This window comes from Arvicola amphibius, chromosome 9 (assembly GCF_903992535.2).
Source record: "Arvicola amphibius chromosome 9, mArvAmp1.2, whole genome shotgun sequence".
Classification (NCBI taxonomy): domain Eukaryota; kingdom Metazoa; phylum Chordata; class Mammalia; order Rodentia; family Cricetidae; genus Arvicola; species Arvicola amphibius.
Window position 1 is genome coordinate 34,234,144 of NC_052055.2, and position 27,142 is coordinate 34,261,285.

The 27,142-nt window shown below is 50.9% G+C and overlaps 2 protein-coding genes across 7 annotated transcripts in view; one reads left to right on the forward strand and one right to left on the reverse strand.

The window, feature by feature from the left end:
- Ly6h (lymphocyte antigen 6 family member H) overlaps positions 1-27,142 on the reverse strand; it is a 27,418-nt gene continuing 276 nt past the window's right edge. The window contains exons 1-5 of one of the 5 annotated variants that reach the window (XM_042055699.1): positions 2,169-2,279; positions 1,843-1,911; positions 1,216-1,343; positions 650-781; positions 1-422 (exon numbers count right to left, since the gene is read on the reverse strand). In XM_042055699.1, coding sequence (XP_041911633.1) covers positions 187-422; positions 650-781; positions 1,216-1,343; positions 1,843-1,844 — 498 coding nt within the window. In that variant the 5' untranslated portion in view covers positions 1,845-1,911; positions 2,169-2,279 and the 3' untranslated portion in view covers positions 1-186. Of the gene's footprint in view, positions 423-649; positions 782-1,215; positions 1,344-1,793; positions 1,981-2,168; positions 2,280-27,142 lie in introns of those variants that run through there. The other 4 variants (XM_038343023.1, XM_038343022.1, XM_038343024.1 and 1 more) reach the window with 4 other exon arrangements.
- The window catches only part of Gpihbp1 (glycosylphosphatidylinositol anchored high density lipoprotein binding protein 1), a 3,262-nt gene continuing 2,534 nt past the window's right edge, over positions 26,415-27,142 (forward strand). For both annotated transcript variants that reach the window (XM_038343017.1, XM_038343020.1), the window contains exon 1: positions 26,415-26,544. The gene's annotated coding sequence lies outside the window, so the exon portion shown is untranslated. The remainder of the gene's footprint in view (positions 26,545-27,142) is intronic.

Sequence of the window (27,142 nt, forward strand, 5' to 3'; positions counted from 1 at the left end):
TGTCCAGCTGCCCGGGATATGGAGCTGGTGGGGAAACGGAGAAGGCTCACATCTAGGGAGGTTGAGAGCCACAGACCTTGTTGCCAAGCTCTTGCTGTCCCAACCCTAGCCAGGCCAGGCTGGGGACGGGGCAGCAACTGGCTCAGGGGACAAGCTCCAAGGCCCTGCAGGAGGGAGGGAGGGGCCTCAGGGCTGAGCCCAGAGGAGAGCAGGCCCCAGGCTCAGCAGGAGCCCCCCAGCCAGGGCCCAGGGGCTACGCCCCACTGCTGGCGCCCCATTGCAAAGATCTTTCTCGCAGCAGTCCACGTCGACTTTTAAGATTCCAGAGTTAATGAACCCCATCAGATAGTCTGAGAAAAAGTGCCGCTTAACGAATTCGCAGGAGGACGCGCACATCTTGTTCACAGAATGATCCTTCCTGCCTGGGGGGAAAGAATAAGGCATGATGCTGAGGTCCATCTCCATCTGAGCGCTGTCCCTCCCCCCCAGGACCCGGGGTCCTAAAGATCAGTTTCGGACTTGGAGCCAGGGAGGAGCAAGCCAGTGTCGTCTTGCCTCAAACTCATGCTCTTGTCCCAGGCAAGAGGAATTAATGGGACACCTCTGACCTCTCCCCACAGTTACCTTTCAGTAGCCCCCGCGCCCTTACCAGGTCCAGTCTTACTGCTGCTGGGGTCAGTAATCCGCACGCTGGCACAAACGGTATCAGTCGGCTGGCACTGCTTCGGGGCGCAATGGCTGGAATTGGCCAGGGTGCAGTCCTGGCACCACAGGCCATAGGCTAGGCAGGGCACGGGGAGGGGGATGACCAGAGGAACCCAGGCCTGAACAGCCAGACCCTGCACCCCCTTTTCCCCAACCTGCTGCAGCTGTTATGGCAGACCCATGCCCATAGACGACTTCCACTCCCACAAGACCCGACCAAAGGGTTTCTAGGCTGACCCTGTGGCTAAATCTGCACATCCTCCCTCCCCCATTCTCTTACTTCTCCACACAGTACCCTCAAAGATGGGAGGTTTCCAAGACAGGAAAGTCCCACCCGACTTAATAGGAAGCCCGTTGGACCTCTGAGAATGAGGGACCTCTACGTAGTACCAGAAGCCCGGTGGAAAGGCGCTGGATGCCTTCGGGTGGGGGAGAGCCACGGTAGCTGGAGCTGAGATATGGGTGGTGGTCCACTCATATGGGACCCTTCCCCTCGGGCCCCCGACTCACCCGGCGAGGGGCACAGCAGCAAGGCCAGCAGTGCCAGGCCGAGGCTCTTCATGGCCACAGGCAGCATGCTCTGAGAGAGCCTGAGAGAGAAGCGGGGGCTGCAGACAGGAGTCCTCTGGGGGGCAGGCCTGGAGGGGAATAGCCTCAATCAGAGGACCCAACATCAAGGACCCCTCTGTTTTCGGACCCAGGAAACGACCATTCCCCAGGAATCACGGGGAAGTGGGGGGATGTCCTTCCAGGAGCCTGAGATGCCCCACCCCCAACCCATTACCCAGAGCATCCACCATCACCGTCTCCCCGCCAGGGAAGAGAAATTTGCCCTCTCTAGTGAGGTGGCCGCCCAGAGGTCCCCACAACCTTCGCCCTGCACCTGCGTGAGGAGGGTGTCTTCTCTCCCCAGGGAGCTGTAGGTGCGTCCGGACAGGAAAGGCGGGAGGAGGAAGCGCACCTTACCTGCCGGCGAGGGAGGGATGCACGCCGCGTCCCCGTCCTTGTCCCCACCCCTGGGCTGGGGGGCCGGGAACCCCGCGCCGAGTCCCCTCCCCTGGTCCCTGTGTGCGCGCCTCGGCGCTCACCGGGAAGCGGGGCGTGGAGTGTGGGCCTCAGGGTTGGGGGCGCACTCACATCCCTGGGGTGTCAGCACTCCGGGATCAGCAGCGGTCGCGGCGCGGAAAGCGATGCCCTTCGGTCTCCCTGCGGACCGGAACCGGGGTGCAGCTTCGTCTTTCGGGGAACGCAGCCGCAGACGCGGACCCCGCGCGAGGGGCGGGGCGGAGCCGGGGCGGGGGCCGCGTGCGCGGTGGGGAGACGAGCGGGGCGGGGATGCCCGGGGCTGGAGGCCAAGCAGCAGGTCGCTCTACCCGGCCTTTGCACCCTTCGCCCGCGCCAACGCCCCCTCTAGGCCTCCCACTCCCGCAGCAGCTGCCTCCCACCCCTACCCACCTCCCTACCCGGCGTGGGAGGATCCTTCCCCTCTGCTTGGCCGTGGTCCCCTTGCAGATTCTCGGAAGAGCATTGGCTGCTAAAGGAGGCGAAATGCACAAAGACGCAGCGAAGGAGGGAAATAGTGGTCGGTCATGGGGTTCAGACGCCCAGCCTTGGGGCTCCTCCCTCTCCAATCCCCACCTTGCTTCCGATTGTTCCAGTCAGTTACACTCCTAAGAGCGCCCACGATGCCCACCAGCAACTCAGCCCCAGGGACTTTTGTCACCAACCACACCCACACCCAGAAGGTGACAATCCTGGTCTGGGTTGGCCAGATTCGCACCTCGCGCTCCACCTGGTCCTTCTATCTCTCCTGGGCTCTGCGTAAACCACAGCTACCATTGCTCCTTTTTATCCCTAGGCAAACCTTGGTTTCTGCCTGCTCTGCCCACGAACCTTACACCAGACAAATGACTGTCACTATATCAGATCCTTACCAGAAGTGGCAGCCTGGACTGTCAGTTTGAGCGCATAGTGTCCTGTTTTCCTTATTCTAAACCGCATATGCATTACTTCAGTGTAGTGCACATCACCTTGCTGTCTGGGTGCTGAGTTACAGGTAAGGGGAACACACAGTTATAGAGCCTCCTGCCCAGTGCCACACCAGTCCCTAGGTGACATGCCAATAATGAGACCAAACATCCTGAGCACTTGAGTAGTCCAGAGTGCTGACAAAGAGAGGGACTAGGCGTTTTGAAGAAAGGATCTAGATGAAGAGAGTGCAGAGGGTAAGAATTAGTTCCTACACAATTCTCTTCAAACGAGTCGATACCATAATGGAGTCCAGAGCCAGTCTGCTGGACAGAGACAGGTGTGGGCAGAACCTGTGTAGGTCGGAGAATGAGCCTTAGTATGGATTCTTGCAGAGTAGAGGGGGCTGGTGAGGCGTCTAGGTGCTTTCTGTGGAAATGCAGAGAGCTGGCTGCGGGCCGGCGAGTGAATGGTCCGTGAACCCCGTTCATCAAGACCACCACTTGGAAAAGCCGATGGCCTGTCTAGATTTACCTCCAATGCTAGTAAACCAGAGTTACACGGAGATCAAAGAGTTACACAGAGATCTTAGACCACAAAGATAATGTGCTTATTAAGATGTGCTAAAGATACCAGAGAACCTAGACAACAATGAGGACCCTAGGAGAGACATACATGGATCTAATCTACATGGGAAGTAGAAAAAAACAAGATATCCTGAGTAAATTGGGATCATGAGAACCATGGGAGAGGGCTGAAGGGGAGGGGAGAGGAAGGGAGGGGAGCACAGAAAAATGTATAGCTCAATAAAATCAATTTTTAAAAAAAGAGAGGAAAAAAAAGACATGCTAAGGAAGGACCATGTAACCACAAGCTGAACAGCAAGTTTATCTGAAAGAAAGAAAATCTGGAAACTTCACTTAAATGATTAAAGATCAATGGAAACCTTGGAAGTATTATCAGTAAAAGAAGCCAGTCACCAAGAAAGAAGGAACAGCAACAACAAACCAGGCAAACAAACAACAAAAACAAAAAAAGCCATTTTATTTATGTGAAATGCCCAAAATTTAAAAATCCAACAAAGACAAAAGGATTAGTCAAATATGGGGGAGGGAGGGAGTGAGAATGACTGGTTTGGGACACTATTAATAAGTGAAGTGATTAAAATTTCATTTTGTAGTTAATACACTACAAGTCACTGAAATGTATCCAATAAAGAGTGCATTGTATGTTATGTAATATGTTATATCTTAACAAAGTTGTTCTTAAAAAAACAAACAAAAAAAAAACTCAGCAGAGTTGGCCAGCAAATTAGACACAGATGAAGAAGGAATTTATGAACTGGAAGACAAATCTAAAGAAATCATTAAGAAAGGCCAGGGTTATAGTTCAGTGGTAGAACTCTTGCCCAGAAGTAATCAGGAATGCAACACAAGTTGAGACACATAAAGAACTACCAAAAATTGTGTGCAGAGAGCCAAGGAAAGTCTATTTGAAATCTCAAAGTCGGTGTTTGGAGACATTCTATTTAAAATAAGCCAGAACTGGTGAATGGTAAATGTAGGTGAAGATTCTAATGTATAATAAATAAAATAACAAATGGCAGTTTATCTAAGCAGAGCATAGTGAAATTGCAGACCACCTAAGACAGGAAAATCTAAAAAAATGAAGGTGATAATTTTAATGAATCTGGTGTCAGGACAATCAAAACCAAAGAGAATGAAATAGTATCTTTATAGTGTCAGAAAAAAAAAAAACCTTCCTAACTCAGGCTTTTATGCACTGTTTTTCCAAAATTAAGTGCAAAACAAATTTTCAGCTAACCAAAAGTTTAAAAAACAGTTTAGTAGCAAGAAATCAAAGAGCCTGACTGAAAATCGACAAAGACTCTAAGTAGTCACTGCTTAAGAAGGCATCCAGGCAGTTTCCAGGTTTGCAGAAAAATACTGAACATCCCTGGTTACCAGGGAAACACTTAGTCAGGCCATAATGAAATGTGGCCTGACATCAATTAGGATGATGTTTACAAGAAAGATGGGTACCACAAGTGTTGGCAGGATGCTGAGGAGGGGAATGTGTGCAGGATCTCATTTGAGGAATGGTGAAGACCAGGTGCTAGGCACCAAGAGACACAGTGTCCCTTAGACAGGAGGGTAAGTCATTAAGATCTGTTACACAGCCCAGGGAAATAGTTAATACAATGTATTTTTTTAAATTAGTAAGATAAAGCATTTTAAATGTCTTCACTGAAAACTTGAGAGGATGAAAAGTTGATTGCCTTCGTTTAATTATTCTACAATGTATTTGGTATCTAAAGGTTTCCTGGTACCTCTAAAATACAACTGTTATTAATCAAATGTAACACTTCCTTTGTTTTTGCTTTCTTGTTTCATGGTCACGCTGAGTAGCTCAAGCTGACCTCTAACCCACTATCCTCCCACCTCGGCCTCTGGAGTTCTGAGGTGCCAGGTGGGTACCACTACACTGTTACGTTTGGTGACAAAGGTTTTTACTCCCCCCCCCCCCCCGCCCCAGTGCCAGTCTCCAGCTGGTAGCACTATCGGGGATTTTCCTGGAAACTTTAGGGGATGGAGATGGAGAAATGAGTACTGGTGGCAGGTCCTGTGAAGCCTCTCTATCAAATGTTCCTGCCATGATGTCCTGCCCAAAGCCCAGTGCCAAGGACACAGACAGACACCTCTGAGACAGGGAGCCATAGTGTATCCTCCCTCCTTTAATTGATTATAGAGGTGTTTCTGTCAGAGCAACAAGAAAGCTAGTATCCTGACTTGAAGTTTTTGGTTGGTTATTTTGTGTTTGTTGTTATTTTGTGTGTGGGGGGAGATTTGGGGTGTTATTTTTATAAAGATAGGCTCTCACGTAATTCTGTCTGGCTTTGAACTTGCTATATAGCCAAGTCTGGCCCTGAACTCCTGATCCCCCATACCTCTGTCTTTTCCAAAGGCTGGGATTATAAGCATGCCCAACCACAACTAGAAGGCTATTTTATAGTTTAAATAAACATTTGTCAGATAAAATTCAGAGAGTTTTACCATTAACCACCCTTCACTAAATAATCATGTAAAAAGATACCTCAAGAAGGAGCATGGTGGTGAAAGGAGGCCCAGATACAAGAGTGAGCAGAGAACTGGCATACAAGAAGAGAAATCTAAGTCATCTTATACAAACAAAGACATCTGCCATGTGGCTTCTAGACAGCTGGAGCCCTGGGCAGCAGCATGTGCTAGACAGGAGGCTGCTCTGAGGTGGGGGATCCAAGACCCTGCATTGTTGAGAAGCAGCTAAGTGAGCGATGAACTTTAGACTCCTTTAGAGATGCTCAGGATGCAGAGGAAGGTTTCCAGGGCAACCACGGGCAGCTCTCAAGGAAGGGACCACACGTGAGGCAGGCAGCACGTGCGAAGGCTGGAAGTGGAAAGATGCTATGGATGCAGGGCTGGAAGGAAGGCAAGATGAGGGTGGGGTGGACAGACAGAGAGCCTGGGAATCGACAGGGAGATGGCATGGGAGGCGAGATATCAGAACCTTCATGGTTTGGGGTCCACAGTTTAGGGCATGGAGTGTACCCTGAGGACTGTGAGAAAATTCTTGTTGGAGAGTATATAACTAATTTTATGTGATATCTTGCTAGCCCATAGTACTCAGATGATAAGTCAGACATTATTCTGGGTGTGTCTTTGAGGATGTTTTTGGACGAGATTAACATTTAACAGGCAATACTTTTTCCTTTCTCTTGTTTCCTTTATTCCTAGGGTCTCACTATGTAGCCCATGCTAATCTCAAGTCTCTAGGTGGCCCAGATGGGTGCCACCTGATCCAGCCAGGTTAACCTTAATTACATTGTACTTACTTATTTGTATTTGGGGGCTGCACCATGACTGTGGGTGTGTTGTGAAACATTATTACAGGGGAGATAGGAGCAGTTATCTGTCACCCCCAGATAGGGAACCACAGCAGACCAAGCAAGATACCACCAAAGTCCAACTTGCTGAGCCAACAGATTTTAGTCATTTCAGTGAATATGGGGACTCCTTGCAGGACAGAAATGACTCAAAGACAGCTGGATCGCCAAAAGCCCATCCTAGGATAGGCGACAAGTTCAAGAAGGCTAGAAACCAAGGGCACACTGCATGACCTGCAGGCAGAGCCACAGGTTGGAGAGTGTCTCTTCCAGGCAGCTCAGCTGCTCTCTGTCTCTCTCAGGTGGTTTGGTTGGTCTCAGAGTGGTCCCAGTGGCCCTCATTGCTTATATACATTTGCTAGGTAAGAACCCTAGTGAGTCTAGTTGGCTTCAGGGACTTCCTGAGGCCTTGTTGTTTTTTATTTCCTGAATTTAAAGAACTTCCCTACAGGATCGACAGTTTCCTCTCCCTTTACAATATCCTGAGTCCTGTGTCTTAACCAGCTTTCCTCCATAATGGAGGCTTATCTAGGAAAAAAATTGCTATACACCAGGGCAGATGTCAGAGGCCAAAAGATAGCATATAGGAGTCAGTTCTCCCCTTCCATCATGTGGGTCCTAGAGCTTGAATTTAAGGCTTAGCAGCAAGAACCTTTACTCACTGACCCATCTCACTAGAGCATAGATTAACATTTAAATCTTTATTAAGTATATACCACAAGGACATGTGCTCAACTATGTTCATAGCAGCATTGTTTATCATAGACAGAGCCTAGAAACAACATAGATGACCAAAGAACGGATAAGAAAAATGTGGTACATTTACACAATGAAGTACTACACAGTGGAAAAAAATGACATCTTGAAAATTGCAGACAAATGGATAGATCTAGAAAACATCATATTAAGTGAGGTAACCCAGACCCAGAAAGACAAATATCATATGTACTCATGCACTTTTTTTGGGTCTTTTTTTTTTTTTTTCGAGACAGGGTTTCTCTGCAGCTTTTTTAGAGCCTGTCCTGGAACTAGCTCTTGTAGACCAGGCTGGCCTCGAACTCACAGAGATCCGCCTGCCTCTGCCTCCCGAGTGCTGGGATTAAAGGCGTGCACCACCCCCCCCCGCCCGGCTACTCATGCACTTTTTTAGACATAAAGCAAACCAGCCTACCATTCACAATCCCAGAGAACCTAGACAACAAAGAGGATCCTAAGAGAGACATACATGGATCTAATCTACATGAGAAGTAGAAAAGGACAAGATATCCTGAGTAAATTGGGAGCATGGGTAGAAGGGGAGGGTAGCAGAAGGGAGGGGAGTGGAGAAAAACATATAGCTCAATAAAAACAATTTTAAAAAAGAATCTTGATTAAGTAAACAGTACTCCATAGTGTGGGCAGGGCACGTCTAATCAGCTGAAGGTCTGAATAGAAGGGAAGCTTCAGGGTGCCTGAACAGGTAGGAATCCTGCCAGTTCTAGCTTTGGGCATGGTTGCCTCTGGGCTCTTGCCTGTTGACCCACCTGCAGGGGTTAGAACTGTCAATCCCCGCAATCATGTGAACTCCCTCCTTAAAATAACCCTGCATATTTACACACCCATTCAGTCTCTGGAGAATCCTGAGCAGTGTAGGACACGGGTGACAGATGATGGTCAGGGCCCCTGTAGTCCATTCTGGCCTTCCCTGCTCACAAAAAGCAACCGGCAGGGATGGGATTGCTAAGGGCTGCTTTAAGATATAGGAGCACCCAGCAAGTATAGCCTTGCCCTCAGTACCTTCCCTCAGCTGGTCCTCACTCACGGCCTCTCTGCCAGCATGATGCTTCATGTCTGTGGGGCTCCTGTGCTGAGGAAGAAAGTAGACTGGGCCAGCCAGGCCAACAGGAGGCAGCCTGGGCTGTTGTGTGCACAGTAGAGGACACCAAGGATGTAGATAAGAATGTGGGCAAATTTCCCTGAGGGGAAACAAAGAGATGGGAAGAAGCAGAGGGTGGCTCAGGCTGCACACTGCAGAAAGCCACAAGGGTCAAAGGATGGGTTAAGGCAGGGCAGCACCCAGATCTGGCCATCTTCAACCACTTTTGGCTCATCCATTTCTTATCCCATGCCTCCCTTTGTGAGGCAGGGGACAGGACAGTATTTCTGCATGTCCTAGCATAAGCCTGACTTCTGCTGACCCTGGAGTTCCATACAGGCTGTGAGGGGTCCACCATGGCATGGGGGGGTCTTTCCTGAGCACAGCCAGTCCATTCCCAAGATGAAACCCTCTGACAGACTTCTGTCCCGACATGTAGGAAGTCCCTGTGGCCCCAAATATCAGTATCAAGGAGAGGAAGTAAAATAGGCTTGCAGGGAAGACCCCCACACACACCTGGCACCACCCTCAGGCATCCTGTGATGTCACTCACCCCTCCCTAGGCCCAAGCTAAATGAACTTGCTTTTTAACAAAGACAGCACCTTCAAGAGTGAATCACAAAGACTATGGCTAGCACTTACATGGCCCCAGTCGGTCCTGGTATAGCCACCTCGTGAAGAAGCTTAAGTGACAAGGGTGGAGCCTGTCAATACCCCACGAGTGGGTTTGGGAGTAGACCCCCCCTCATCCAAGCTTTCAGGTGGGCCAGAAGCCCCAGCCTGTCGTGAGATCTCAGTTTAGAGTCCCCAGCAAAGCACCTGGATTCCTGCAGAGGCACCAAGAGGAAATGAATTTGCTGTTTTAAGCCCCTGCATTTGAAGGCAATCTGCCTGCCACACAGGGAAACGCAGGTGGATAAGGACTAGCTTATGTATGAGCAGGGGTGGGGGCAGGGTACAGGAGGAAGCTAGAAAGAATAAAGAATAATGTGTGAGGAGGGGAGGGGTGGCCCCTCGGGAGCACAGAAAATGGAGAGCCTGAGACCTGCTCTCCCCAGGCTGGACTTGGTTGCCAGGGAGACGAGATTCCCAACCTGGTTTCTAGGCTGCTTTGGCTTCCTCCTGGTGCTTGCGGTCTGTTGGTTTTCCCTATCAAGATTTTTGCAGGCAATAACAATGGTAGCCATGATTAGCAGCGGAAAAGGGGGGGGGGCTTTTTTTGAAAAAAATGAAAAATGAATTGCCAAGGTGTGACCTGGCCCCTGTAGCCTGGGCACCCTCCCTCAGGGAGTGGGCTTTGACTACCCTCTTCCAACCTAACCTGGCCCATACTGCTGTCCCTATGGCTGTGGGTTAGCAAGGACAGTGGATCTTGACCCTGCCAGGGACACTCTGCTAAGTACCATACAAAGGATTGTGTGTTGATGGCCCAGTGTTTGTTTAGTTACTTATTTACTTTTGGTGTGTATCTGCAGTTGTGTGTATATGTTCACGTGGGGGTGCACGTGTGTGTTCATGTTCGTGGAGGGCAGCAGCCAACCTGGGTGTGGTTCATCAGAAGCTCTCCATCTTGGACTGGGCATGGTGGGACACACCTTTAATCCCAACACTCAGGAGGCAGAGGTGAGTGGATCTCTGTGAGCTCCAAGCCAGCTGGGTCTGCATAGAGAGTTCCAAGCAAGCCAAGGAAAGAGAGAGAAGGAGAGAGCTCCAGAGAGGCCTCCCCAAGTAGCCTGGCCTGGTAGCCAACGCACCTCAGAGATTGTCCTGCCTCCACTTCCCCTGAACTGGGGTAATAAGTGTGCCCATGGAGGTAAGAAGAGAACATCAGATTCCCTGAAACTGGAGTTACCGATGATTGTGAGACGCAAAGTGGGTGATGGAACTCGAACCCCAGTTCCCTACAAAATCAACAAGTGCTCTCAACTGTTGAACCAACTCTCCAACCTTTTTTTTTTTTTTGGTTTTTCGAGACAGGGTTTCTCTGCAGCTTTTTTAGAGCCTGTCCTGGACCTAGCTCTTGTAGACCAGGCTGGCCTCGAACTCACAGAGATCCGCCTGCCTCTGCCTCCCGAGTGCTGGGATTAAAGGCGTGTGCCACCACCGCCCGGCTTCCAACCTTTTTTCTGATGTAAAGGACTGGTAAATTGGAGTTGCCAGTCAGAACCAGGGACAGCGCCAAGGTTCCATTTTTTTATGTCATTAGCAGCCCAGAACTGGAGTCCCAGAACCAGAGAGAAGAGAGCAGATGGCAGGGATGGGGTGTGAGGGGATGCTGGGCACGTGCAGAGCTTGCTGCTTTGGTCAGTGCTGCCCGGATCCCTGAGACTGAGCTTGGAGGAGTCGCAGAAGCTGGTCCTATTGCAGTGGCTCATACCCATGACATAAAGAAATCATTGTTTCCTAAAGCTTCCCGGTGACATGCCCCCAAGAGGAACCAGAAGAAGAGATACATAGTAAGGATGTCATGTGACCACAAGTCACGCCTGCAGCTAGGCCCGGATGGTGGGGAAGACCCTCTCTTGACCCTCAGAGACTTGACACCTTGATTTAAAACTTCAAGCCTTGACTGAGTACAATATCACACACCTGTAACTCCAGTACTTGGAAGGCTACAGCAGGAGGATTGCCATAAGGTTAAGACCAGCCTGGACTACATCATGAGTTCCAGGCCACCCTGGGTTACAGGCAAGAGCTTAGCTCGAAAACAAACAAATCCAGAAACCTTCTGATCTAGCCTCAGCGTGGTTCAGGGGTATCGCTCTTGCTTGCTTTTTACAAGGCCCTTTTAGAACAACAAAACCTACCCTCTAGCTTTGAACTGAACGAGAGAATGAGAATAAATCTCTGTTGGCCTAAATGTCTACCATGTAGGACTCTCTCACGGCAGCCACTCCAAGCTGCCTTGCTGCCTCTTCAGCTCACCAAACAGGCTAGCCTGGTAGCCATGGGGCTTCAGGAATCCTCCTGTCTCCACCTCCCCTGTGCTGGGATTATAAGTGTGCCCATGACCAGTGGAGCCTCTTCATGTTGAATGATCCATCCTTGAACCTAAGTGTTTTATTTTGGAAGACTTTAGGCCCAGAAGAAGTTGGAAGAATTGAATAAGCAGCCCCCACAAGCCCAGCACCACAGTCTCTGTTAGCCGGGTATCTTCCTTCCCTCCAGACCTCCCTCCCATTTTGCCTTCTTGAAGGGCTTCCAAAGGAGCTGTGGACATCTGCATCGTCCCCCTGAGACCCTAGCCTGTGTGCTATTGGCTAGTCAACAGTGCACTGTGATATCAGAGGTAAAAATCTTACTTAGTGAAATGGGTGAGCCATTCCACAGCAAATTCTGTCAGCCACATGACACCCAAAGTCCTCTGCAAACCAGACATTTCCATCACACACACACACACACACACACACACACACACACACCCCAAATTCTCTCCTGCCCACTCACAGTTCTCCCCATTTCCCAAAGCAACCATTAGGAAATTTGAAAAGCCTATATTGGGGCTGGAGAGAAATGGCTCAGCTTTGAAGAATGAGGCTCACAAGCAAAAATATACGAGAAGGGGTTGTAGCTGAGTGTTGTCTGCCCTGGCCCTGGCGGGAGTGGAAATCCAGGTTGTCTTGGTCTGCTATCCTTTTCTGTGATAAAACATGGGCCAAATCCAACTTGGGGAGGAAAGGGTTTGTTTCAGCTTACAGCCGCTCGGTCACAGTCTGACATGGAGTTGAGTCGGGGCAGGAACTTAAGGAGGGGTGATGTTTACTGGCTTGGTCCCATCACTTGCTCAGCCTGCTTTCTTATATAAACCAGGACAATCTGCCTCAAGGATAAGTTGTCCCCAGTGGACTGGGCCCTCCCACATCCATCATTAATCAAGAAAATGCCCCCGCAGACATGCCTGCAGGCCAACTTGATCGAGACAGTTTCTCAGTTAAAATTCCTTCTTTCCAGATGGCCTTAGCTTGTGTTTGTTAACAAACCAAAAAAAAAAAAAAAAAAAAAAAAAGAAAAGAAAAGAAAAAAAGCCTAGGCACCACACATGGTATGTTACTTTGTGTGATGTGTGTCACTGCAGGCTAGCAATGTTCCTTTACTCACTGAGGAACAGTTGCTCAGATAAATGTCCACAAGTAGGGCTTGTCATTAGATGTTGGACACCAGCTGTGGCTTTTACACCCCAGGCCTTGGTGTGGACACGAACTTCCCAGGCTCTCCAGCCAACAGCTGGGTATAGATTGTCAGATTTGAAGGTCAGTGATGTTCTAAGTAATTGCTGGGCTTGGAGAGAGAGAGAGAGAAACAGAGAGAGAGAGAGAGAGAGAGAGAGAGAGAGAGTCAGAGAGAGACAGAGAGAGAGACAGAGAGAGAGACAGAGAGAGACAGAGACGGAGACAGACAGAGAGACAGAGACAGAGACAGACAGACAGAGACAGAGACAGACAGACAGAGACAGAGACAGACAGAGAGACAGAGAGAGAGAGAGAATTCTATACTGCAGCCATGTGGGTGTGTGCGGTGCTGCACAGGATGCTGGCACTTTCTGTGATGTTGCTCAGCTCTGGGTCCTCATGGTCCCTCTACTTCCTGCCCTGGAGTCTTATATTTTCCCGCAGTTCTTGCCTCTCACACAAGCATCTGAAGCCCACACTGAGGGTGCTCAGTGCCACGTGCCCTGGCACTTAGGTCACATGTAAAGAAAAGATGGGACAAAGTGTTCAGTGGGTAAAGTGTCTGTCATACAAAACTGAGGACCTGAGTTTGGATCCCTAGGGCCCACACACAGCTGGACACAGCAGCACTGTGATCTCAGTGCTCTTGTGGGAACTGGGGAGTGGAGAGGGAGAAGTTCCTGGTGTGTGTGGTGATGAACAAGAGACCCCATTTCAAACAAGGTGGAAGGTAGGACAGATACTTGACCTCTATGTGTTGTGGCACATGTGTGCATACACGCACACGTACACACACACACACACACACACACACACACACACACACCGTGGAGGTCGCATGGTAAGAGAGGAAGCAAGGCAGTCAGCTAAGAAAGCTGAATTTTCTTTCAGACCCTCTCACTGCCATGAATTAATCCTATCCCATGAGAATCCACCCACTCCCCAGACAGCATGAATCCACTCCCCTCGAGGGCGAGCCCCAAGAACTTTCATGAGACCCCACCTTTTAAAGGTCCCATTCCTTGTACCACCAGATTTGGATAAAGCTCTGAGTGTTATAAACCTTTGAGGGAGAAACCACACCAGAACTGCAGCACAAGGAACATCAGGAAACAGGCACCCTCTCCTAAAGGAGAAACAATCAGAAAGCATGAACAATTTGTTCCCAGAAACACTTGCTCGCTCATCACTTCAAATTCAAGGCTTCAACGGTTTTATTCGTCACCCTTTTAACCTGTGTCTCTTCTTAAAATGCTGCTGCGGGGGAAGACATCATCCACAACATCCGCTTGTTTGCTTGCTTTGTGAGGCTTCAAAAATACACTGCCGTTATTACAAACAAGACGGCTGTGAGTTAACTCGAGCGAGCGTAGCTTTGCAGGTCATCTTGCCCCGATGCTGACACACCGTCTTTGTTCTCCGGAGAACAACATTCGGAGGCTGCTACCTTTCTCTCCTTATCCATCCTACTAAATTCCTGCCAACTTGACATACAGCTGGGCACTTTTATCTTGGCTGTTTTCCCATTTTGAAGGGTTTTGTTACTGTTGCTGTTTGAGAGGCATGGGTTGGGGGGTGCAAGGGAGGAACTGGTCCACGGACAGCCACAGACACCGTTTAAAACTGTGAACTCCTGCTTCCCTGCCATCACCTCCTGAGAGCCGGAATCGTAGGCATGCACCATTCTGCCCAGCTCAAAAGGTTTTGTTTTTTTAACCTATCATTTTTACTATGTGGGTAAAAATGCTCATATTATTACAAAGCCAGAACTCCAGAGCAAGGTGCCTTGGCAGATACACCAACCCTGTGGTTCCACCCCTATTGTTCCACCCTGTCTCCTCTTCTGAGGTCTCCCCTTCACCTGAGACACGTCTCATTCCTTTGTTGCCAACACGAGAAGCAGTTGCTTGTGTTGGCATCGCCCTCCTTAGACCAAGCGTGGCCACCAGCAGCACAGTGGCATTTTTATGCAACAGCACAGCCCGAAGAAGGACCTATGTGCTCTTTTCTTGGGCCGTGTGATGCTGGGGGAAGGGTTGTGCAGCAGTGCAGACAGCCATGTAGCAGTGTCCCTTGGGAGGTTCCCCACCTTAGCTGGTACAACTGTCACTACACTGAGAACTTGGTGCGTGCCACTACGTGTGTGGGCATAGCCTTTGGAATGGGTTCCTCAAGTGGGCAGAAAGACAGTCCATCTGCAAGTATCTGTGTCGTCGACAGGAATCTCTCCCTGCAGGCGCTGAGTCCTCTAAACCCAAAGGTGACCTGCTGATCACCCAGAGCAGCCAGTCTCGGGGAGATGTGCTTCCTGATCAAGAAGATACTGAGCTTCTATCCATGGAGTTAGGAGCTACATGCATGGTGAATCTGGAAACTGTCCATTCGTGATTTCTGATTATTTTTTTCTATCTTCTCCTCCTAGATATCTAGGAGCTCCTTAGTGTTCAGGGAATTAGTATGTCCTTTTGTCCTTTTGCTGCTCTTTCTTTGTCCCCTTCTCACCTCTTCCTCCCCTGTTGCCATTCCCCTATGGTTCCTTTTACTAGCTTCTCTCTTTGCCCTCCCACACCTCAGGGCAAAGGGCCCCTTTTTTCTGCAATGGGATGGAAGTTGCTGTCCAAAGCTCTTCCTTCTGTGGCTTCTTAGTGCTCCTGCTGACAAGCAGGGCCTGTGGTCTGCAGACCCCCAGCTGGAGGCTCCTTTGCTGTGCTCTAAGGCTAGCTGGCTTGCTGCCAGAGGTTGCCCTGAGACTCACAAGTTTCTGTCCCTCCTCCTTCCCATTTCTCCCTAGCTGCTTGGGAGCTTTGGAGCTTGGAAGGCCTTGGCCTAGGGCTGTAGGCTCAGCCTACAGTTTCTTTCCAGTTTGCCTGGATCTCCATCCTGTTTCTCCTGCCTCACCCTCAGGGTTTTGTACTTAGATCCTTGGGCCCCTCCAGCCTCTCCAGCCAGTTCCACACACCTGAGTGCTCAGTAAGGCCTAGAAAGAGCTGGGGACTCGGTTCCAGGAAAGCACTATTAGAAACATAGATGGATATTGCTAGGTCACAGACCCTTTAGCTGCCACCCCCTGCAGCCCCTCCCTCTGCAGAGTTGACAAGCAAGTGCGGTGCTGTGTGAGTGTGGCCTCACAGTTCTCAGAGTACTCCTCCCCGCTCCTCACACCTGACAGCCTTGAGTTATAGCTAGACTCTTATTACTGCCCACCCGGCTTCCAGCACACAGGCTGGGTCACACGGTGTGGAGCGCCCCGCTCCCCTGGAAAGCTTTAAAAGGAAGGAACCCCTTTTGTTTCTGGGATCCGAAAGGAGCTAAGGGAACTGGAGGGTTTCTCTCTCCTTTCAGCGGCTGTCATGCTGCCTGGTGTTTGACAGTAACGCTCCTTGGGTGCTGGGAACTGAAGAGAGCTGAGGCTCTTTCCCTTCGGGACTGCTCTCATGGCTTTCCTGGGGGAGCTCGACCTTGGACTCGTGGGCTCATTCTCTTCCTTCAGGTTGTTGTGTTTCCTATTGATTTCTTCCGAAGTGTGATTCCATCTTCACTTTCTTCCTATGAACTTTATCTGATGATGTTCATGCCAGAATACATTGAATAAAAACAAATTCATGAGTTCTGTTAGCTTTTCAATTAGTGAGTGAGTGTGTGTGTGTGCGTGTGTGTGCGTGTGTGTGTAGGTGCACATCTTCGTGCATGGGTCTGTATGAGTTTATGTGCACTGTGTGGGTGCCGGAGCCCTCATAGGCCAGAAGTGGACATCAGATCCCCTGGAACTGGAGTTACAAGCAATTGCGAGTTTCCCCGCTGTGGGTGCTGGGAACCCAACCCAGGTCTTCTGCTGAGTCATGCTTTGTTGGCTTCAACTTACCAGATTCATTTGTTTCGGTCTTAATTACTAATGCTAACTTAATAATCACTCTCAGACCACACATTACGTGTCACACAGTAAACACACCTCCACGCATGTATGAATGTCAGTTACAAAAGAGTTAATGAGGCTGCCGCGAGTTCAATGGGTTCTAAAGAGGCCTAACAGGAGTCTAGCAGAGGTGAGCAGAAGGCAGGTAGAGACTAGATGCCAAGGGAAACTCTGCATGAATTAGATAACAAATCATGATGGAGGCCCTGTAGTCAAACCTTGGGGTCAGAGTCGGCCTCTCAGGGCAAGGCTCAGCCTGATTGCCACACTGGAGAAAGGACCTAAACATAGTACCACCAGCTGAGTGCCATCCTGAGCATCAGGATGCCTCCATCAGGAGGGCAGGTGATGGTGGACAGACAGGGATGTTGCAGGAGACTCTAGCAGGCCAGTGTTTTAGGGTCCTGTGTTTCTGTGGTAGCGTCCACGTAGCAACACCAGGGGCTGGCAGCACCCTACCCCTCACTGGCTACATGCACTGAGACCCTTTGTCTCCTTATGTCGGGGCTTGGAACAAACTGGGTGGTGGAGGAGGCCATCAAGGACTCCCTGGGGAACAGGAAGTGTTCCTCCTGGGCTGACGCCCAGGCAGAACCCAAGCATCAGCCTTTCTTAACAGCACATGTGGGCTGTCCCTAGAGGCTCTGGACCCAGAGAACAGAGCTTGGACCATCTCAGGCTTAGGGAGTCTCCAACAGCTCCCCCAAAATGGGACCAGATAGACATACTGAAGGGGAATGAAGGAGAATGCCCTTCTGCTCCCATCCCCAGTCTGGACCTTGCCCGCCTTACCTCTGTGTGTCTGCAGAAGAGCAAGCATTTATTTCCCTGCCAGAGCAAGCTCCATAGCCTGCACTGGGGAGAAAGACACTGCCCAGGCCTCCATTCTCCAGCACAGCCTGAGAAAATGCACCCCAAGGCTAAGGGTCCCTGTCCTTCCTTATCTGGGAGCCATAGATTCAGGGCCTTACTGGGAAGTGCCACGTGAAGGGGGTACACTTGGCTGTCCTGAAAGTGCTATCTCTATTCATTCTCTCTATCCAGGCAACTGCTCTAGCTCCACTCTCGGGACCCTGGAGAACAGCGCCCAGTCAACTGCACCCTTTCCAGGGCAGAGGGTCTGGTTGCTGTGATCACAGGAGACCTGACCCATGGGCAGAGTCGTTTAACCTCCCTGGGACTTGGGTTAATGAGTTAATGCCTCTGCAGACCTTGAAAAGCTATCTGGTGCCACCTGAGCCTCTCAGAGATGAACAAGAACCCTGGGAATTGCTTGAGGTTAAGCTTGCCAGCCATAACAAAGGAGCTGACTGAACTCTAGGCTTAATTATTGAGCAACAGCCATATCTAGCGAACAGCAAACTTGTGTGACCCTCTTGGGGCCCCTTACATATGGAGCCTGGGCACTAGCAGAGGGAGGGTTCTGTCTAGAGCCATCGGGGGCACTTCTCTGGCCTCAGCTGAGGTTTCAATGGGTTCCTGATTCTGCTGACACACTGAAATGTGAGGAGCCCTCATGTGGGACCTGCTGGAACCTCTGGAAAGTATGTGCCCCTCCCCTCAAACACACACAAAGAAGCATATCCACCCTTGACAGTTTAGTGGCAGCCCACAGAAGCGCCATTGCAGATGCAGACAACATGAACAGATGTGGAGCAGAGAAACGGAAATATGCCAGGTCCCTGGTGCCCAGCTAATCAACATGACCAAACTCTCTCCCAAGCCCTCAGCTCTTAGGCCCCCAACCAGGGGCCCTGCCTAGTACAAAGAACCAGTTTTGGGCTCTCCCCACGTGCAGCTGCCCCCCAATTTGTTAAGTTTTGCAGCGGTCTTCTGTCTCCATCTTTTCTCCTGCTTTGGGTGACATTGCTCCTTCTCTAATTTCCCAAGCCAAATGCACAGCTGATGCATGTCAATCTTTTTTTAAATGCTCTAGAAAGCAAGCAAAGCTCCAGGGGGCCCCTAGAGAGGAGGAAACCCATAGAACTGTTTGCCTGGGGCTTTTTACGGGTCTGTGGCAGACACTAGACAAAGGCCGAAGCAATTTCTATTTTAAGACTAAATAATTCTCTGAATGGCAGAAAGCCCATGTGCTTCATGCCTGTCCTCCTGGCTGAACCAGGTAAACAACATTCAGGGGGGTAGCCACATTGTGAAGACCCCTATGCACCTTTAACTTGCTTTGTTAACTAGTGACCTTGTCTGCCTGGTGGTCAGTAGCTTGGACTGACATTGCTAATGCGCCCACCTCGCAGGTATTGCTGGTTAGTCCTCCGCAGGGTCTGCTGGTGTTAATTACACTAAGCTTTGTTCCATGTTTACACGGCCAGCTTGTATCTTTACCATAGGGCTAACCCCAGCACAGCTGTCAAAATGTAGCTATGGCTGTTCTTAGTTACCCCCTATCCAGCCCCTTGTCTACAGGGTACTCAGGGATGGTCTCTTTCCTGAAATAAGTGGCAGCAGTCTAGAAGGCAAACTACTCACAATTTAGTTTGCTGCAATCAGCTGTATTAGAATTGAGGGGTGCCTCTCCAACACACTTCGAGGCGGGGAGCTTCAGCAGAGCCAGCAATGCTGTCCCAGAGCCTTGCTGTTCCTCGTCTCTGGTCGGTTTAGTTCTCTGTCTCTCACTCAGCTACAAGCTTCTCTGTTCCCAACCTCACCATTTTAACCCTAACCATCCTAACCCCTGCTTTTCCTGTGACAGCTGCACCGAGGCTGGAAGGACCGAGGGAGTCGCAGAATTGTGTTTTCTAAGTTCTATCCCGAAGGGCTGGTCCCTGAGCCTCAGAGTGCAGCCTTTAATTCCAACACTCAGGAGGCAGAGGCAAGTGGATCTCTGTGAGTTCGAGGTCAGCCTGGACTACAGAGCTAGTTCTAGGACAGGCTCCAAAGCTACAGAGAAACCCTGTCTTGAAAAACCGAGAGAGGGGGGGGGTGGTTATGGTTAAGACATCAGAGTAGGTCTTAATAAAAGAGATCAGAATGGATGACCAGACACCCAAGTTGGGGGTGGAGACACATGAACAAGATGTCATCTACACACAAGGAGAGAGGAAACAACTTGGCTAACACTTTTATCCTGGACTCCAAACTCTGGAATTCAGAATAAAGCACCAGATACTTAAACTGCCTAATCCACAGCACACATGGCAACAAGTCAGAAGAGGAACATTTGTGGGTGGGTGCCCACCAGACTCATCACCGGTGCCAGGACAGAAAGGGCTCCATGTTCCCACAGTCACAGTCTCCCTTGCTAGGAGAATCAGTGCACCTGTCCTGTCGAACTGAAGGTGGAGGCTGTGGCAGGGAGCAGGGTGGCAGCAGGCTGAAAAAGCCGGACTCTAGCACCTGAATCTGCAGGGATCGTCCCTGGCTGCCCATCATCCTGCCTTCCCTGAAGAAGCCACAGCTGCTCGGTAGCCTTCCAGTAAACTCCATTTCTACTTGCTGAAGCTGGGGACCATCCCTGCTGTGGGTATCTAGGAGCCCTGGCACACAGACAAAGCACCATAATGGGGAATGGAGGGTTGCCAGAGTGGTGATTTGGACAGGATGAGCTGACAGCAGACAAAACACAGCCAGCAGCGACGGAAGAACTCATGACAGCCCACATTTCACATGGCACTGAAAGAACAGCAGAAAGGTCTCCTGGGTCACTTGTTGTGGGAAGCCACCATCTTGGGGGTTAGAGCAAGGTACTAGAAAGCATGGCCCAGGAGTTTCCCCCACCTACCAAATGATCTTGTTCTTGCTATGGTTATGCCCAGGCACCACAGTCCTGGCTGAATCCACCTGCAGGGGTGTAGGTCGGTAGCAAGCTGTTCCACCTCCAGCAGTGTTAGCAAACAGGCCAGGTCCCTAGCAGGCCAGCAGGTGGCAGGGCAGTTTCCTGAGCACCCAGTCTTCCTCCCTTCTCACCATAATCCCCAGAAGATTCTTCTCCCAGTGAAGGGCCAGAGCAGCCAGGAGCACCCCCGACTTTCCCTACCACTAGATGCTTCCGACTGACTTTGGACTGCAGCCTGATCGTGGCGTACTCAAGCCAGAAGTGATGTTATGCAGGGAAGATCCACAAGATGCAATTTTATATTAGCAAAAGTCTAGTGAGCACCTTCAGGAATAGGGAGGACTCCGTTGGAGGCTGAGTTAAATGTGCTTGTTGCATTGGAGTCTCTCCGTGGAGGTTCTGAGTTCAAAAGGACAGTTCCAGCAGCTGCTGGGACACTCACTGCTCCACCAAAGGAAACCAAAAATTGACAGTGGCCCCAAGCAGCTCGTAGCCCTGAAACGTTCAGCTGATAAGGAACCCCAGAAGTAGGGAAACACCTGACCAAGCCCTGCAGTTAGGGACTGGGCCCCGCCACCTCCCCTCCAGCAGATTCATGGACTTGGCAGGAAGGATGCAAGAAATAAGCTCACCAGTCTCAGGGTCCTCTTGAAAGTCAAAAGACTCCTCCCCACATTTCTAAAACAGAAACAGTTGCTAGGGAGAGAAAACTCTCCAACCAGCTGAGCTGTCAGCTGAGCAGGCTGGGAGCTCAAAAGATACAGCTTTCATGAGTGGTCACCCATGCTGGAGTGGGTATCGGGGTGACATAGTTGCCTTTGAGTTGCCCATGCTTGTGTAAGTAACCCCAATACACTCATTGGTTCACTAAGCCAAACTTGGTGGAGAGCTGTCTGTGATCTGTCATCAGTGACTGAGGTGAATGGACGCTTCTTCGCCTCTTTCCAGGAAAGATGGCATAACAAACCTGGCTGTGCTCACTGTGAGCTGCCTTGCTTGGAGCCTGTTGCCATCTGTCAGATAAACCAAGCAATGTCAACAAAGAGGTGTCTACACTTCTTGGCGAGTTTGGGACAGGCTCCAGGCCATCACTGCTTGGCTTTGTGCTTTCTGATTGCCCACAGGGTGAGAGTGGAACAGAGGAGGGGGCGGGGACAGAGAAGTGACCTAATTCTCCTCTCTAGTTCCTTTAGCAATGTGCCCTATCCTTGGGGTGAATAAATACACCCACAATTTCCAGGGCCCCTCACAAGTAGTATGGTCCCCAAGATAAGGGTAGACAAGATATGATCCCAACCAGCTTGCACCCCCAAGGCCTCAGCAGTCAGCACCATGGCCAGAGTCACAGCTGCTGGGGATACCTCTAACTCACCACCCCACCTGTCAACTGAAAGACAAGGGTGAACAGGGTGTGGTGGTGCATCCCTTTAATTTAATCCCAGCACCCAGGAGGCAAGGAAAGTAGATCTCTGTGAGTCCGAGGTCAGTCTAGTCTACATAGTGAGTTCCAAGAAAGTTGGGGCTATGTAGAGAGACCCTGTCTCAAAAAACCGAAAACTAAAAGAGAGTTAAGGAAGGAAGGCAGATGGGCAGGCAGGCACAGGGTAGCCATGAGATAGTCCAGGTGGTCACAACTCGAACGCTCTGTTCTGGTTGCAGCGTTGCTCCTGGGGCATGTGGCTAGGCATCTGGAAATGTGTTCTCTGCAGCAGGAAGTAGTAATCGCATCGGCCTGCTTATCTTTTCCACCAGGGTTTTCCTGACAGCTCTGCATCCCACTTTAGACTGAAAGTCCTTGCCAGGTTTCCATGGCCCTGCTCAGTGGATCCCACTTGAAGGTTCTGAAAACGATGCAGATGCCCAAGCTTTGCTTTCCCAGGTAAAATGGAAGCCCCCGTAAGAACCTAGGAGCCACCACCTCAGGGAGCACTCGGGGATCCTATTTGTAACTTCTCCAGTGTTCGGTTCTCCTCCTCCTCATTGTGCCTGATTGCTGTAGGCCTGTGCTGGCTAGTCTTAGGTCAGCTTGGCACGCAATCTGGAGTTATTTGAAAGGCAGGAATCTCAACTGAGAAAATGCCTCCATTAAGAGAGCGCTGTAAGGCATTTTCTTAATTAGTGATTGATGGGGGAGGGTCCAGCCCATTGTGGGTGACGCCACACCTTGACTGGTGGCCCTGTGTTCTTTAAGAAAGCAGGCTGAGCAGCCAGGGGAAGCAAGCCAGTAAACAGTACCCCTCCCCGGGCATCCGCATCAGCTCCCAATTCCAAAATCCTGCCCTGTTTGAGTCTCTGTTCTAACTTCCTTCAGTGATGAACAGCAATGTGGAAGTGTAAGCCAAATAAACCCTTTCCTCCCCAACTTGCTTTTTGGTCATGGTGTTTCATCATGGCAATAGAAACCCTAACTGAAACAGAACCCAAGCCTTCCATAATGCAACTTTGTCTGAAGTGGCCTCAAATGCTAGGAGGAAGACCCTCTCGAGTGTATTCTGTAGGCAAGAGAGTAAAATCAGGAGGTACAGCCCTGGTTGGAGGCATAATCCCCACTACGCAGTCCCGGCTGAAGATTACCTGGACTGGGCATCTGGCTGAACCTGTCCCCTAGCTGTGAGGTTGAACCAAACTGAATGTGGCCTTAAGATGTCCCCAACACTCAAGTCCTCAAGTCCCATTGACTGAGAGCCCAGTTGAAGCCTATCTCAAGAACAGGCTTTCCCAAACCGGCAGCTGGGCTTTTAGTGCGTCGTTTCAGGGACACCACCCCAGGCCGCACCAGTCAAGTTCAGGACCCCCTCCCACTGTGAGGACCACCCAGTTTTGAATCATTATTTCTGCCTTTAGTTGCTAGATTTAACTCACCCAAGGATTTTCCTTTTAGAAGTAGGCAAAACCTGCTTCGAGGAATAACCATTCTTACACAGCATTTATATTCATTTAAAATTTATTTAAAAGAACATGGCTCGCAGCAGCATGCAGAGCCCACCAGGCCAAGAGCTGAGGCTGCTTCCAGCCAGGAATGGGCCCCAACCAAGATAACTCACTGCTGTACAGAGAAGAAGTCAGCACGGTCTACTTGGATTCCCAAGACATGGGGAGTGACAGGAAATTACCAGTGCCCATGGCTGCTCCCAGGAGGAGGGAAGAGCAGGAGCTGGGGCCTGCCTCCTGGCCCACACCCCAAGGCCATCTTCAACCTGTCTTCTTGTTTCTCTTTCTAAAATGTATTTTAGGGATTTTGAGCCTTGATACACAGTAGCCAGTGTCTGAAAGGTAGACCTCTGAGTCCTTAGAGCCCCAGCTGAATCTGAGGCAGCCAGCAGGGGGAGTGGCGCACACCGCACACCAGAGCACAGGGGGCTCTGCCCCAGCTGGGGACATCAGAGGCCAAACTGCACATCTCTGCCTCATTTCAGGCCCTAATCTGAGGGCCCTACGTGATGTCCTCAAAACCCACTGAGGTCCCTTGGAAGCCCAAGGTTGCAAGGTGAGGGTCACCTCCATGAGGTACAGACAAGCCCCTGCTGCTGTACCACTCTGAGCTCTCTGTGAGATGGCCTTCCTGATCTCAGGAGTCATCGGCTATATCCTGGCTCCCAGCTTGAAGCCTGAGCAGGCCTTGCCTTCTCTCCTACTTCTCACAGAGGATTCCAAAGGAGGGACAAGGATAAGTCACCAAGATGACTTTCTCCCCAGTCCAGCAGGGCCTGCCCTCCCCAAGGTGGCCAGAGCTGCCAACAGTAGGGGGCTTGGGGAGGAGGTGCTGGGCCCCAATAGGACCCCTTTACTCCCTCTAGTGGGACTGTGACTCAATGCACCTTATCTGAAACTTCATCATCATATCTGACAGAGTCCTTGTAAGATGCCCCCTCAGCTCTGCCTCCTGCCTACGGCAAGATGGCACACACAAGGCCCTGTGTGCCTGTGGCCAGCTGCTTTGACTTCTTCAATACCTGTTGTCCAGTCCCCACAGCCCACAGCCTCCTGTGCATAAGGTCCCCTCACCATAGAGTCCTGTCCCAGCTTAGTTACCTGTCCCCCCCTCCCCCCCCCCACAGCCAAGCTTGCCTTCCTGGGCCACTCCTTTACAGGTTCCCACGGTCCCTGCCTTGGGGGACAGGTGTGTAGTAAAGGCATGGGAGGAAAATGCTGCCTGCAGACCTGAGACAGTGAGGGGAGACAGGGCACAGCCCAGGAATGTGGTGCCATGTGTGAAGTCACCCAACAGAGCTCCAGCCTTCCTTTGAAGCAGGAAGCAGCTTCATTGTCTACTTCCTCCTTTCCCAGCTTGGGGCGTAAAGAACATCTCTGTCCTTGCTCTCCACTTTTAGATTTTGACCGCTCAGGGGAGGCAAATGGATGCCTGACCAGATGCCATAAATGACACATGATATCCCTTGCCTGTATAGATTCCAAGGGGAATGCCAGCAGCCTACACAGCAGTGGGAGACATTAGAGCTAGGCCTTGACTGGCCTCCTCAGAGAGGCAGGGACCAAGCTCTCTGCTGGGAGAGCAGCAGCTGTGTATCCAGCCTCGGGAGTCATGTGGAGGCCGGAAGATCAAGGATACACAGTGAGACCTCAGCATCTTCTGCTGTCCCCTAGAGGGCCCAAGGAAAGGGGACTCTCCAGTTTGATATGTGTGGCTGAGGGGACTTAGGGGCCAGAGAAGGGACACAGCATGTCCCTGGGATGTGGGACAACTGGGAGGAAGTGCACCACAAAGGGTCTTCTGAGGCTATGGTGGGTCTCCCTCGTGAGCCCATAGAAAAGAAAGGTGAGCCCATGACCACCCACCATGGCTGCCTCTGAGTGCAAGTTCTCAAGAAGAAGAAATGTGTATCTACCTAGCCCAGGAGAGCCTACATATCATCTCATTCCCCCACCTATCCCAGGGGAAGAAGATCTGGCCTTTGCTTCCAGGAGCCCTACCCAGAAGAAGAAGAGGGTCAGCTATGGAGATTGGAGGGAACTCAGCTGGGTGATGAGCATGTGAGCCAGCACGTCTACAGACCATGTCTACCCAAAAGCCTGGTCCCAGCCCAGGCGGTGGATGCTTACCCCAAAGGCTGCCTCTATCTGCTGTTGCTGCTCCAATGTGCCAGTCCCCTGAGTGTGCCCCTAATTCTCTCAATAGAATCCTTGGGGGTGGCATGGCTCTAGATTTGGCACCACAGTATCCCCAGAGGCCAGGATGCTACCATACATATCTCCAAAGACAGTAGATTGCAGCCCTCAGTACTGTGCCTGCCTGTCCAGCCTTATCAGCTACCTGATGGCCTCACTAGAGGGAGCATGAGTAGCCAGGAATTCCCTGTCTGCAGCCAGCACCCAAGTCTGAGTCCAAGACTGCTGTTGCCAAAAAGAGCAAAGTGGGGAGGGGCCCAGAGTCCAGGAGCATCCTCAGAGTCCAAGGAGTCAGACAGCAAAGGCAAAACTAGAGCTCCCAGGCAGAAAGGTCTGCAAGCCAGAAGTCAGGTGACTGGCTGCTTTCCAGGGTACCCAGTTAGGAAAGAAGCCTCTGCTAGAAGGGAGCTACAACCCTGGAACAGAGGCCCTGGACCCAGGCTCCAAGATGGCTCTGGGCATCTCAGGACCACTAGACTGGGATCTTGAGCTCTTAGGGGACATGTCCTTATACTGGAGAAGGTATGAGCTCCCTTGGGTCTGCTCAAGAGGCAATGCGGGGTGGGTGGCGGGGGGGACAGAAAGGGATGAGCATCCATGCCTACTGAACACAGTGATTGCCACCCACACTGGGATCAGAGCTGGGGAGAGCAGGTATCTGCCATCAAGGTATCAGGTAAACAATCCCATCTCTACCCAAGGGCTATCAACCCTGGCTTAGCTGGACCAGACTCAAGCAGCCTTTCCTGTAGGGCTGGGAATGGTATGTGCTGGGTCTGGGAGGGGTGTATATAGTGCTGGGAACAGTGTGCACCTCCCACTATGGTGCTGTCAAGGGAAGTCAGAGTGGCCCCACCACCATACCCCTCCCCACATTTCCTAAATGAAGCTGTCATTCTTCTGAAATTCTCACCAACCCAGGCCTGGGTGTGTGTGGCCCCAGAAGAGGAGGAACTAGGCTCACAGGGAGACTTCTTAACAGATCCGAGGCCCATGAGAGGAGGGCGTAGTTGCAAGCCTACTTCTCCTTACAGGGCCTCCCGGCCCTCACTAGGTCAGAGGGCCCCTGGAGGAAGCAGCTGGCGCCTGGAGGTAAGCACATGGCCTACAGAGGGTGGGGTCAGAAGGAAGACCAAGGGAGATGATGATCCCAGCTTGAGGAAAGACTGTGCCTGTGAGGTTTAGAAACGGGTGCAGGGATAGAGGGCAACAGGAGGCTGGGCCAGTTTGCAAATGCTGGGAAGGGAGATAGTTCAAGAGAAGGCAAGAGGCACAGCACACTCATGACTGAGTCAACAGAGAGGAGTCTTCCAGTCCAGAAGGGGCCACCTATGTTGTGCATCATCCTTTACTTTTGTGAGTCCTGGCCCCTAATGGTCATCTCACCCGAGGAGAAAGCTGAGATTAGACAATTTTATGGGACTGGGAGCTGGGACTCAAATATTTCCTCCGAATGACTCCCGAAGATTGGCCATTTCTCCCACACCCTATGGATGATGCAGGAACCTGAGACTTATGCAAGTTCAGGAGCTGGCCCAAGCCACAAGACAGGCAAACTTCCCAGGGCTGGCATAGACTCAGACTCCTGTCCAGCACCCATTGCCTCCCTCCATACCTCAGGTAAGGGAGGGAGCATGACTCCAGTACCCAGCTCTCCTATCCACAAACTCCCCTGGAGCTTGGGGATCTG